General features: G+C 41.2%; 1 protein-coding gene across 6 annotated transcripts in view; it reads left to right on the top strand.

Moving 5' to 3' along the window:
* PLIN2 (perilipin 2) overlaps positions 1-12,554 on the top strand; it is a 97,806-nt gene that overhangs the window by 53,249 nt on the left and 32,003 nt on the right. For 5 of the 6 annotated variants that reach the window (XM_046663855.1, XM_046663856.1, XM_046663854.1 and 2 more), the window contains one exon: positions 4,412-4,501. In XM_046663855.1, coding sequence (XP_046519811.1) covers positions 4,412-4,501 — 90 coding nt within the window. Of the gene's footprint in view, positions 1-4,407; positions 4,502-12,554 lie in introns of all 6 variants that reach the window. The other variant, XM_046663857.1, reaches the window with a different exon arrangement.

Genomic DNA, 12,554 nt, shown 5'->3' with positions numbered 1-12,554 from the left:
ACCGAACAATTCTTTCAACTTCCCTTTGTGTTTGAAAATCTTCATAATAAAATGTTGAAAAAATTGTTTCCTACCTCTGAGGTTTCTTTAGGTAGAAATGAGATAAATTAGTACATAGTACATGTGTCTAAATAACATTAGCCTAGTCTAAATGATGGGTGCTCTCTGAGGGACTTCCTCTTAGCATTTTTAGAAATTATTTTATAAGCATAAATATACACAAAATATCTCTGGAAGGAAAGACAAGAAAACACAAACTTTGGTTGCCTCCAAGGAAGGGGAACTTTGTGTCTGGAGGACCAGAATGGAAGGGAGACTTTTCACTGAATTTTGTCTTGCAAGTTTTGAATATCAGATCATACGGATGTATTCCCTGTTCAAAAATAAAATAACAGACATAGAGCTCTGCAAGTCTAACAGTCTGCCTCTTTTCCAAGTAGTATAATAAGTGTTGAATTGCAGAACTTATGAAACTGGCAAACAGTTAGCCACTGATGATTAAGTGGCTAGGAACTAAAGTTTCTTTCCTTTTTGCAATTACTGATTATAGCTTTTAGCTGTTTACCCACCCATTGTTCACTGTGCTGTTTAGGCAATATGCTGTCTGACTCTCACTAGGTTCCTAAGATAACATCTCCCTGGAGCCTGGGTCACCATGGTAATGGGTATTTGAGCTGTTTTTCAGGAATTAGAACCCCGTGTCCACTTCACGCCCATTGAGAGCACCAACCCATCAACTGGGTCTATGCAGATGTCTGATAAGCAACAAACACTCTACCCTCAGGTCACGCTAATGCCACCATTTTGTTTACTTGCATCCTGTGAAGAGCCAAGAAGTCTGACTACACTTGCTTGCACAGATCACCAATTACCTCACCTTTCCTCACCTCCAATCACCTATCTCCACATTTCAGACCACCTTGCCCCCCTACGCCATGAATATCCCTCAGTCCCCATTTTCAGGGAAGTGGATTTGAGACTCATTCTCTCACTTCCTCACTTGGCTCCTTGTGACTAAACCCTCTCTCTACTGCAGTGTCGTCATCTCAGTGTTTGCCTTTCTGGGCAACGGGCAAAAACGAACCTGGGTTCGGTAGCACTTGCTGTGCATGGCTCTTGGTTAGCAAAGCAGTCAATGTCCAGCTTCATGAAGTAGGGCATCGTGGAGCTGGACTGACCCATCAGCAGCCAGCTGGCTCTGTCTATTTGAGGACGTTTTTAGCTATGAGCCAAAGGACTGCATTTTTCCTTCTTGCTTTCCAGACAGGCCTGGGCTGAGGAAGTAACTAGGTTGGGTAATCTAGAAGAATGAGGGGTTCTGAGACAGACTGGCGGTCTGGAGACCCTACTGCTGCAGTCTTGCATTAAAGGAGGCAGAGAGAGTGTGAAGAACTACACCTCAGGCTGGGGCATAGTCCTGTGTAAATAGTGGTTTAGATATTCCATACTTTACCATTTACAAAGCGTTCATAAACAATGCCTCCTCAGAGCTATACAACTGCCCTAAGAGGTTGGTGGGCACGGATTTTGTCTTGTTTTATTGAAAAGAAAACTAAGTGTGGGGCTGTGAGATAAGCCTCTCAGATATCCTTCCAACCTCAGGAAGCAGTTGGCTGAGGGACCCTGCTGCGTTCTGAAGTCCATTGATGTGTCTGAGCTGAGGCCATGCTGCCCACAGGCTGCTCCCAGCCGGTGGCAGGGTGCGGCAGGAATATCAAGGCAGGCTGGTTCTTTGGAGACGTGGAACTATCCTGAGGGTTTGAGTGCTTCCCAACTGCCTTGCTGAACTTTCCTTAGAGTGTACTGCAGTCTAGCATGCTTCCCCCTAACCGTCCTTCCTTCCCTCTCTTCTTCACTCCTGGTGAGGGCTGCCTCACAGCCTGATGGCTCTCCCAGCCTCTCCTGGCTCCCTCCCATTTTCTCTCAGAGGCATTACCTGCAAGTTTAATACTGTTTTGGCATCAAGCATGGAATCTGAGTGATTCCAGGCTGTGCTTCTAATCAATGCACTATCTTGCCTTTCTTTTCATGAAATTCATTTCGGTTTGAGTCACTGGATGGGCATATCCTTTTTCCCATCAGCTTGCTGCCTATCAGCTTGTTTTTAATATTTTATTATTAAAAATATTTATGTAAATGTGATTATGTCTGGCATATTATCTACACCTATAAATGAAAATTATTTTATCTTGTTGAAAATGTAATTGTGCTTTATTAAATTATGTAAAATTGTAAGACTCAGTTTCACAAAGTTTTCTGTTTAGTTGACATGCAGACTTTGAGGTTTCTTTTTTCTGTTTTTTTTTTTTTTTTTTTTTGTGGAAAATTAGCCCTCAGCTAACTACTGCCAGTCCTCCTCTTTTTGCTGAGGAAGCCTGGCTCTGAGCTAACATCCGTGCCCGTCTTCCTCTACTTTATATGTGGGGCGCCTACCACAGCATGGCTGCCAAGCAGTGCCATGTCCGTACCCAGGATCCGAACCAGCGAACCCTGGGCCACGGAGAAGCGGAACGTGCGAACTTAACCGCTGCGCCACCGGGCCGGCCCCTTGAGGTTTCTTTTGTTGTTGTTGTTCTTTGTTGGATAATTTGTCCCCTACCAGTCTCCACGTCCACTTTTCGTTGTCCTTATTAGTGCTCTGGGGTTCGTAATTATGCTGGCCATCCTAGAGATTCTAGGAATTTAAACAGGCCAGAAGGACTGTTGGCAGGTAGCCCTTTGGTCTGGGAGGGAATATCTTAAACCCACAAATGCTAGTCTAAGGAAGAAGCTGTTTAAGTCTGTTGAAATGGTGTCAGCAGAAGAATGGGGGTATTATAAGCTGTTAGTAGGACACCAGTTAACATAAGGTGGAGAAGAGGCAGAGAAACCAGCAGGCTCTTACCTCAAGGATCTTCCTGGAATTGGCTGGCAGCAATTGGGTTGGCTGTTTGCGTGAGTTCCCAGGACCCCACCAAGAGTTCATTCTGGATGAACAGGACATTTTGTCAGAACAATTAGGGCTTCCTTTCTAGAGTGTGCTTGGCTGGGAAAGAAGCAGGAACCCCTCAGGGGCCAATATTCTAGCAGTGGTTGACCCTGAAGCGATGCATGGAAGGAATACAGAGTAAGGATAGTGGAGAGGATTTTTGAAGCAACTTGAATAAGCTGAGTCTTGTGGAAGCAACCCTGGTAGACAGCCGACCAGAGCATTATAATGCTTACCACCCACTCAAATGTCCCCACAGAGACAGGAAGTGTGGCTGGAGGGTAGGAGGACAGTGCCAAAGCCAGAAAGCCAGAAAGGCCAAAGGAAAATGAGAGCTCGAGCAGCAGTACTTGACTTGGTGAAGAAATGAAGAATGTCTTTAAGGAACTGTGTCTGTAAGCTGACTGGTGGTTAGCAGGAATCAGTACCTTACGCACATGTGCACACACACACACACACATACACACAGAAAGTGAGAGAGAAAAGGAACAATATTACCTTGCCCCTTTACAACAATCAGAAGCCTCAGATGTTAACTATATTTTGGGCTTTTCAAGAGCAGGGGTCATGAATTTTCCCTCTGTTGCATCCCAACATGCCCAGCACAGAGCTGCATGCATGGCAAGGCCTCCTTGAATAGAGTGTTATTCTTTTGGGCATCATGGAAAATGGGTTCTTGGCTCCCTGGCAATATGCACTGTGCTAAACGATCTGCATACCAAGACCACAAAAGGTCACCACATCACCTCCAACATTCTTCCTCCACACACTTTGAGGGCTCTGCCCAATGGTGGGGTTCTAACACACTTCTTTCACCAAGCCTGAGGTTTGTTGTTGCCATCAGTCAATACTAGATTAAACCCCTGTGGCCATTAGCCCTCTTCTGAGAGGCCTGAGGAATCAAGTATAAACAAAAGATGTGGAGGTGAGCGATTGGGGGTGGTGGTGCGCACGGACCTGAAGGGGAAACTACATTCTGACAGGTGGAAGACAGTGCCTACAGGCTCAATGGAGTGAGTCACAAGAACAGGAAGCCCAGGGGGCTTTTACTTTTTCCAAGATTTATATCCGCACAATTTCCTGCCTATTCAGAGGATTGGTCAGGAGCTGCCAAGTCTTCTCAGGGACTCTCACAGCTGCTTGAAGATTACATTAGGGATTTTCAAAGGTAGGCAGGACTATCACAAGAAAGTCTGGCATGAAGCTAATGATGGTAATACATGATCCACTGCTAAAGGATATGCATGCTGCTTTTTCTATATTAACCTTGTATCCTACACTAATCCTGCTAGCACTGCTTATTAGTTACAAGAGTTCTTTTGTCCGTTCTTTAGGTCTTTCTACATAGATTATCATGGCATCTGTGAACAAAGACAGTTTTATTTCTTCCTTCTCAATCCGTATACCTTTTACTTCGTTTTCTTGTCTTATTGCCTTAGCTAGAACTTCCAGTATGATGTTGAAAAGGTGTGGTGAGAGGAGACATCCTTGCCTTGTACTTGATCTTAGTGGGAGAGCTTCAAGTTGCTCACAGTAAGTATGATGCTTTTTGTTTTTAAATTTTCTCTGTTGTGCTTTCTGCTTACAAAGGTAGAAATACAGCTCATTAAACATTTTAAAATGTTATAAGAAATATATAATATGAAAATGGAACTGTTTTACAATCCCTGCCCACCTACCCCAGATGGCCATTGCCCATTATTTATGTCTCTCAAGATGGTATACTTTGTGATTTTGAGGTAGATTGTGACTTAACACACAGTATCTCTGACCAAAAAAAGTTACACCACAAACTGAGGTTCCTTGGCAGTTTGGGGGATATGAACCAAGCTGTGTGTATGTTTGTGTGTAAAAGAAAGACAGGCAGACAGAATAAATGTGATGACATTGTGCCTATTCTTTTTCCGGGAAATGCTCTTTAGTTCTTGATTTTTATCTTTCATAGGAAATTGTGTTATGAATTAGGTAGCCAGATCATTTATTTAACATGAATATGTTAAAATTTAGTTCAGTCACAGAATACCTTAACCAGAATTCTCCAAAAAATAAAAAATATGAGTTCTGAGCCACACATGTGTTTACCTGTTGGTGAGCTCTCAAGAACATGGTGGTATAGGGGAGGAAGATATTTCCTCTACCCGCTCTGGGTCCTTCTGGCTGGAGAACGAATTAAATTCACATGAGACAGAATAGCAGGAGAAAACTAAACAAAGCTTTATAACATGTATACATGGGAGAGGCTCAGGCAACCTGAGCAATTTGCCAAAATGGTGGAAGTTCTCTCCTTAAATACCACCCTCAGGTAAAGACAAAGGAGGATGTTGGGGATGAGGGGAGTCGATCATGGGAGGTTACCAAAAAGTACAGTAAACAAGGGTAAGGTTACTATACAGATTTAAGTCCTTGCCTTTCACATTGATAAGAGTTTCTAGAGATAAGGTCATCCCCCCTTCTTCCTGGTACAGAGAGGGAGACACCTTTACAGATGGAGATTTCCCTTACAAATGTAAATGTCTCTTAACAAAGGGTAAGTAAATTCTGCTTTTCAGAGTTTCTTTCCTGTCTGCAGTTTTTAAAAGTAACTGGCCCAAAATAATCCTCATGCCAAAGAGACATATCTTGGGGTGGCCAGTTCCAGTCCCCCATGGTGGCCTGGGTGTGGTTTCTGCTCTAGGATCCCTGAAGTTCTGATGAGCACATGCAGGGAAGGAGCCATGTCTTAGATGTCTAGCAAGGATATCCTGGAGTGGTGGCTTGAGGAAAATTATTTTTGTAAATGACTGTTTGGGAGCTTGCAATTTAAACTTAGATCCTCTTATGGAAATGAAACCATGTGTCTTTGGGGATACAGCACCCGCCAAGCAATTCCAGAGATTGGTGTTGGCTACTTGGGAACGTATGTTGCTTGAAAAAGGCAGGTATAGAGTCCTCGAAGGTGACTAGGAATGGGTCCTATGATACTGTTGCTGCCTCTGCTCAGTTAATGCTCCTATCTCCACACCCACACTTTTTCAGGACATTTGAGAGACTATGTCTCTGTTCGTGAATTAGACTTGCAATTTTGAAACTCCCTAACTGGCCATCTCCACGCAGCTATGGTAGTTCCTGACTCAGTCAGGCACGTGTGTGAAAGTTCTCAGTTGGCTTTTCTAGAACAGGTGAGTTGCTCCCAATTACCAAATTTCTGCAATCAAGTTGCTAGGTAGAATTTAGCAATCATCAGACACTCCTGTGGCTAGTTGTTTGGTTTTTGAGCATTAGGTACCATCTACTAAAAATCTTCATCAAAAAAAGAACTTTTTATTCTGTCACAAGTATATGTGTTCATTTTAGAGAATAGAGATAATAAGAAAAAAATGAGCTGTAATCCTCCTAACAAATGATTACTATAATTAACATTTTGATATATTTATTTCTAAAATCCCCATACTTTAATAAGCTTTCAATAAATAGATATTTTATAGTTATATGAGAGTTTTCCTTTCTCCTTTTATTTCAAGGGATAGCTATGACGTCTCTTTCTCTTTTTTTCCTTTGCAGAAATGCTTTCTTATTTGTGTTTTTCAGAAACATTTGACCATGAATTATTTGTATTCAATCCTAATGGCAACCTTGGTGGTTTTAAATATCTGTATCCTTATCATCTGGATAAAGACACTGAGGGCTGTAATGTTTCTTTATGAAAGTATAAAAATGTATTCTGTTAACTACAGTTTGAGAAGCAGATAATAAATTAGTTTGCTTTGGTTATTTAAATACACATTCTGTCAAATAACGTTCTTTTTTACTTACATTTTTTGAGGGAGGTTATGTTTAAAACAGAGCTTTATATTGACCCGCAGAGCAAAGTCTTTGGGCCTTGACTAGCATTGCTTCAGTTTGATCCTGAAATCGGCTACAACATTTCTATCCTCTAAATTCAAACCGGGTTGTTTCTGTATTCTCTCCTTCAGTGTTTGTAAGTCTTCTGTATTTAGAGATATATTCAAATAAAGAGTCACATTGGGGGCCGGCCCGGCAGCATAGTGGTTAGGTTTGCATGCTCTACTTTGGTGGCCTGGGGTTCACGGGTTCAGATCCTGGGCACCACCTACACACTGCTCATCAAGCCATGCTGTGGCAGCATCCCACATGCAAAATAGAGGAAGACTGGCACAGATGTTAGCTCAGCAACAATCTTCCTCAAGCAAAAGGAGGAAGACTGGCAACAGATGTTGGCTCAGGGCCAATCTGCCTCACCACCTCCCCACTGCCCCCCCAAAAAAAGAGTCACATTGCTTAGACTGGAGTCAAGTGGGTGACTAGGTAAACAGCCAACCTGGACACACAATTGTAGAATACTTAACATTCATGATATATTTAGTGAAAAAAGTAAACTACAGAATAATATTGATAATATAAATCCACTTTTGTGAAAATATAAGATTATATAGAAACATAGAAAAAAAAATGAGAAGTCTATAATCCAAAATATCAACAGTGGTTACCTCTAGGTGATAGAGTTATGGGTGATTATTATTATTTCATTCATGTCTATATTTAAAATATTTTCTTCAATGAGCATATATTACATTTTTTGTATGTTATTTTTGTAATCAAGCAAAACATTACTTTATGGTAAGATCATAGTCTTTACTGATCAAAAACAAAATGATACATTAATACAGAAAATTGCATTTATTTCCAGTATCCTCTCTCTTCTAATATCTCTCCTTCTTATCTAAAACATTCATCAAACTAAGTGCTATGTGGTTTCCTCTCAACTCTGAAAGGATGGTTTTGAGAAGCAGAAATTATGTAAGAGCAGTAGAATAGGAGGAGAAATAAAAACCAGCATGTATTATATGTATGATGTTCAATTTAATTTAGCTCTGTATTACCTAGGTACAAATAGATTTAGCTATTTGTCTGCATTTCCAAGATTATGTCATGTCACCTATAAGGCCAGCCCGATGCTCCTTAATGTGTGTGTGTGTGGGGAGGGACTGTTTTTGAATCTATATTCCATTACCTTCCTATTGGTTATATCTAATCAGAATCTAACTGATCAATGTAAATGGAGGGGGGCAGTAGCTAGCTGATCTTTTCAGTTCTAGAAGATGATCTTCCCTTTCTTCTTCTTGGACAGTAGACTAGATTGGTTTTAGTTTGCTAAAGTGAAACGGGAAAATTTCTGGAGCCTGGGAAAAGTGATGTTGCTATCACAGATGCCATTCTCCCAAGCATAATTTTGTGTCACATACCTATTTTTTCATTTCAGTGTTCTAACATTTGAAGATCATTAAAAACAGATTAATTTGATTTTTTTGCAGATCTGTTAAAATGATATCAGGATTACTCAATACCACTATGGTCTTAAATTTTATAAGATCGAGTCTGAATTCAGGATGAGTTTCACAACATTTAGAGTAGTGTGGCTCTGCCTGTCTGCTGAACTTTGGATCATGATATATCCCTCTGTCTTTACTTAGTGAAGGATTTGGGATTTTTCTTTAATGAAATTTGAAATCATATGTGGAACTTTGATTAACTGGCTCAGATAAAAGGAATGACTCATACTGGGATGACAAAAATTGATTCTGACCTTGAGGGTTTCATCCTATAGCTCAGAGAATGGGGTAATATTGGAAATGGTACCAGCACTGGTTGGTAAAGTCATGTTTCCCCTAACTTTCTCAGTTGTTAGTTGAGTCACTAAGGACTACTCATATTGGCTCTGTCAGAAGCCAACCTTGGAAAAGAATCTTTGCCAAATCCAATTTCAGAGCTGGAATGTGGAGATTGACAGTGAATATAATAGCTAGCCACTCTCGAAACTTTTGGCTCAGTCATCTTTCCAAAATTAACTTACTTAAACAAAAACAGAAACAAATCATTCGTCTGCCACACCTACTTCCCACCTTGCTCTTGACCAATAGGAGGACTCAGAGAAATGGAAGGATCAGGCATCTTCACGAAGATGAAGCCAGGCCAAAAGGACCAGTTTCCAAGGGTGGCTGGCCCACAGTCTTGCCTCCAATAAAACTGCCGAAGCAGCCATCCCAAGAGAAGACACTCAGCTGAAGATCCGGACTCCAGGCCATTTTCATGCACAGAGAAGTATTGGGTTACTCTCTGAGTTACATATCATTTGGGTCTCTTCCTGCTCTAAAATTCTAGAGTTGTCATCTGGGCTTTGTGGCACCAAATTAAAATGGCCTGACTGCAATTCTTAATTCCTGAGAAAGAGCAATAAATAAATAAATAAATAAATAAATATATAAACATGTTCTCCTCAGGCCTGATGTCCTTTGGGAACAGATCAAGCCTGGGGATTGACACAAAGGTAGTGTATGGGAGAGGGGGTGTGTGCGTGTGTCTGTTTGGGGCAGACTTTCTTAACTTCACGTACCCTTCTTCCTCATCTACCAAGAGCAATTTCTTTGTGGTCCCTGAAGGAAATGTTCCTCACCATTTTTTCTCTCTCTCTTACTACCTCATTCCCTCTTGCTCTTTACTTTAACATTCATTCAATAAACATTTACTGGGGAACTTTAGACATTTATCCTTCAGAGACAGCATGATATAGCTGAAAGAACTTTTGCTTCAAAGGTTGTAGATAGGATCTTTGACCCAACTCTATCACCTAGAAATCAAATAACTGAGGACAAGTGACTTTGAGTCAGAGCACAGACTAGGAATAGCCTGTCCTCCTACTTTGCATGAGAATATATCTTGTAGATTGTTTAAAAAAATTTGTTTTAATTAACTTGTAAATGACCCTAGGAGGAGGGACTTAATACATTAGTCTTTAGCTTTTTTTTTTTTTTTTTTGAGGAAGATTAGCCCTGAGCTAACTACTGCCAATCCTCCTCTTTTTGCTGAGGAAGACTGGCCCTGAGCTAACATCCATGCCCATCTTCCTCTACTTTATACGTGGGACGCCTACCACAGCATGGCTTTTGCCAAGCGGTGCCATGTCCGCACCCAGGATCCAAACCGGTGAACCCCGGGCCGCCGAGAAGTGAAACATACGCACTTAACCGCTGCGCCACCGGGCCGGCCCCAGTCTTTAGCATTTTGGTTTGAATTTGTTTATAAAATGCATCTGACTTTTTAGTTGAGAGCACAGGCTTGTTATGATCAGATATTGGGGAGGATACCGCAGTAGACAAGAAGCTGACGAGAACAGTAATGCATCTAGGGAAAGAAGGATTCTCTAAAGAGGAGAAAAGGGGCTGGAAGAGTATGTGAGGTGCCCTCAGAAAATATTTGGCCCGCTTTGATTTACCTGTGGCCAGGCCCTGATTGGCAGTTACCTAAAAACACCGTGGACTGTGGCCTCCAGGCAGAGTTGCTTAGGTTGCCCAGGACAAAGGCTGCTCATCCTGCAAAGCAGGCTCTCATGCTCTAGCAATCCAAAAATCATACATGCTTGGGGTTATCAGGCCTTGAGGTTGGGAACTGGTTCTCCTTCTAGTGCTGGAGCTAGCCAGTAAGCTTGAGTTAGAGTTTAAATTAATAAATATATGTTATAAAGGGCAATTCTTTATGCCAAAATGATTCAGTGAAACACTTGCTGTTGAGTTATTTTCATATTCATTGTGGAAAGGCCATGGAGTCAGGCACCTCAGGTTCTGGTTTCCCCTCTGCCAGCTGTGGTGCATTCGGCAAACCCCTCAGCTGCTTTGTCCCTCAGAAGAGTCAGCTTGAATGCAGTGTTTCTTAAGGTGTCCTTCTTGGATTACCTGCCTCAGAATGACCTGGGCTACTTTTTAAACACTTCAGGACTATTTCCTAAATCAAGTGAATCAAAATCTCTGGGAATGAGGGCCCAGAATCTGTATTTTCAAGTGCCCCAGGCCATTGTCATGCACACTGAGACTCACCGGAAAGGACCAGCAATAGGATCTCTTCCTACTCTAAAATTCTGTTAATTCTCATGACCTGAATTTTAGGTAGCTCTGTTTTGAACAAAGCAAAATTAAAAGGAGAAAGGAAATGACACTGGCTAAGTAGTTGCCTGGCATTCTGTTTGGGGCCTTATACACACTGACTTATTTTTCTGCACAATAAGCCTTTGAGGTAAGTATTATCACCACCATAGCATGTATAGATTCAAAGTTAGGACTCTATACAAACTTCCAGTTATAGGATGAATAAGTTCTGGGGGTCTAATGTACAGCATGGTGACTAAAGTTAACAATGCTGTATTGTATGTTTGAAAGTTGCTAAGAGAGGAGATTTTAAAAGTTCTCATCACTCGCACACACATTGTAACTCTGTAAGGTGATGGATGTGTTAACTAACCTTATTGGGGTAATCACTTTTCAGTATTTACATATACAAAATCACTGTTGCACACCTTAAACTTACACAATATTATATGTCTAATGTACCTCAATGAAGCTTGGAAAAAAAAGTTGAAACTCTGATTCCAAAGTCAATGTTATTTCCCACAATATAATTCTACAGTAAGAAATTACAAAAGAGCTTATTGTAATTGGTAAACTCCAGTGCAATACCTCATCTGCATGCAACGAATTATTGTTTTAGGAACGGTTTCTTTGTACTCACTTATTCATCGAGTTTCTCCTTTCATGAACATTAATTACTTGATGTGATGATGATAATATAAAAACAATAAGCTTCACCTTAATTTCTATTTGCCTTATTTCTTACCTATTCAAAATTTATTCTTCATGTATTCTATGCATTTTCTTTTTTTTTTTTTGAGGAAGATTAGCCCTGAGCTAACTACTGCCAATCCTCCCCTTTTTGCTGGGGAAGACTGGCCCTGAGCTAACATCCATGCCCATCTTCCTCTACTTTATACGTGGGACACCTACCACAGCATGGCTTTTGCCAAGTGGTGCCATGTCCGCATCTGGGATCCAAACCGGCAAACCCTGGGCCACCAAGAATCGGAATGTGCGAACTTACCTGCTGTGCCACCGGGCCGGCCCCTCTATGCATTTTCTAAGGCAGTTTAAGTCCTTTGTGTGAATAAATTGGATATAAATAAATAACAAAAAGTAAGCTATATTATGAATTCATTTAATAATTATATTCTCTTAAAGAGAATAAAAATACATGAAATTGTGATGTCCTAGGATAATTTCAGTTTATAAAATTGCAAACCTATAACCAGCTACAAGATGGAGGAGAAAACAAATAGCTTAGATGAGAAGTAGATTTGAAATTTGATGAGATCTATTTTTTTATTGCTTCTCCTTGAGTTACCTATTTCAGATAGAGAAGGGAAGGGGCCATGGCAGGTTAAAAAATATGAAGTTCAGGGGCTGGCCCGGTGGCTCAGCAGTTAAGTTCACACATTCTGCTTCTCAGCGGCCCGGGGTTTGCTGGTTCGGATCCCAGGTGTGGAAATGGCACCACTCATCAAGCCATGCTGTGGTAGGCGTCCCACATATAAAGTAGAGGGAGATGGGCATGGATGTTAGCTCAGGGCCAGTCTTCCTCAGCAAAAAGAGGAGGATTGGCAGTAGTTAGCTCAGGGCTAATCTTCCTAAAAAAAAAAAAAAAAAGATATGAAGTTCAGTTGGGCAGAAGGAGGTGGGTCCGTCTAGGGGAGCAAGAACTATTCCTC

The sequence above is a fragment of the Equus quagga genome, chromosome 6, assembly GCF_021613505.1.
Source record: "Equus quagga isolate Etosha38 chromosome 6, UCLA_HA_Equagga_1.0, whole genome shotgun sequence".
NCBI classification, from domain to species: domain Eukaryota; kingdom Metazoa; phylum Chordata; class Mammalia; order Perissodactyla; family Equidae; genus Equus; species Equus quagga.
This window is presented reverse-complemented; position numbering and strand designations above follow the sequence as displayed.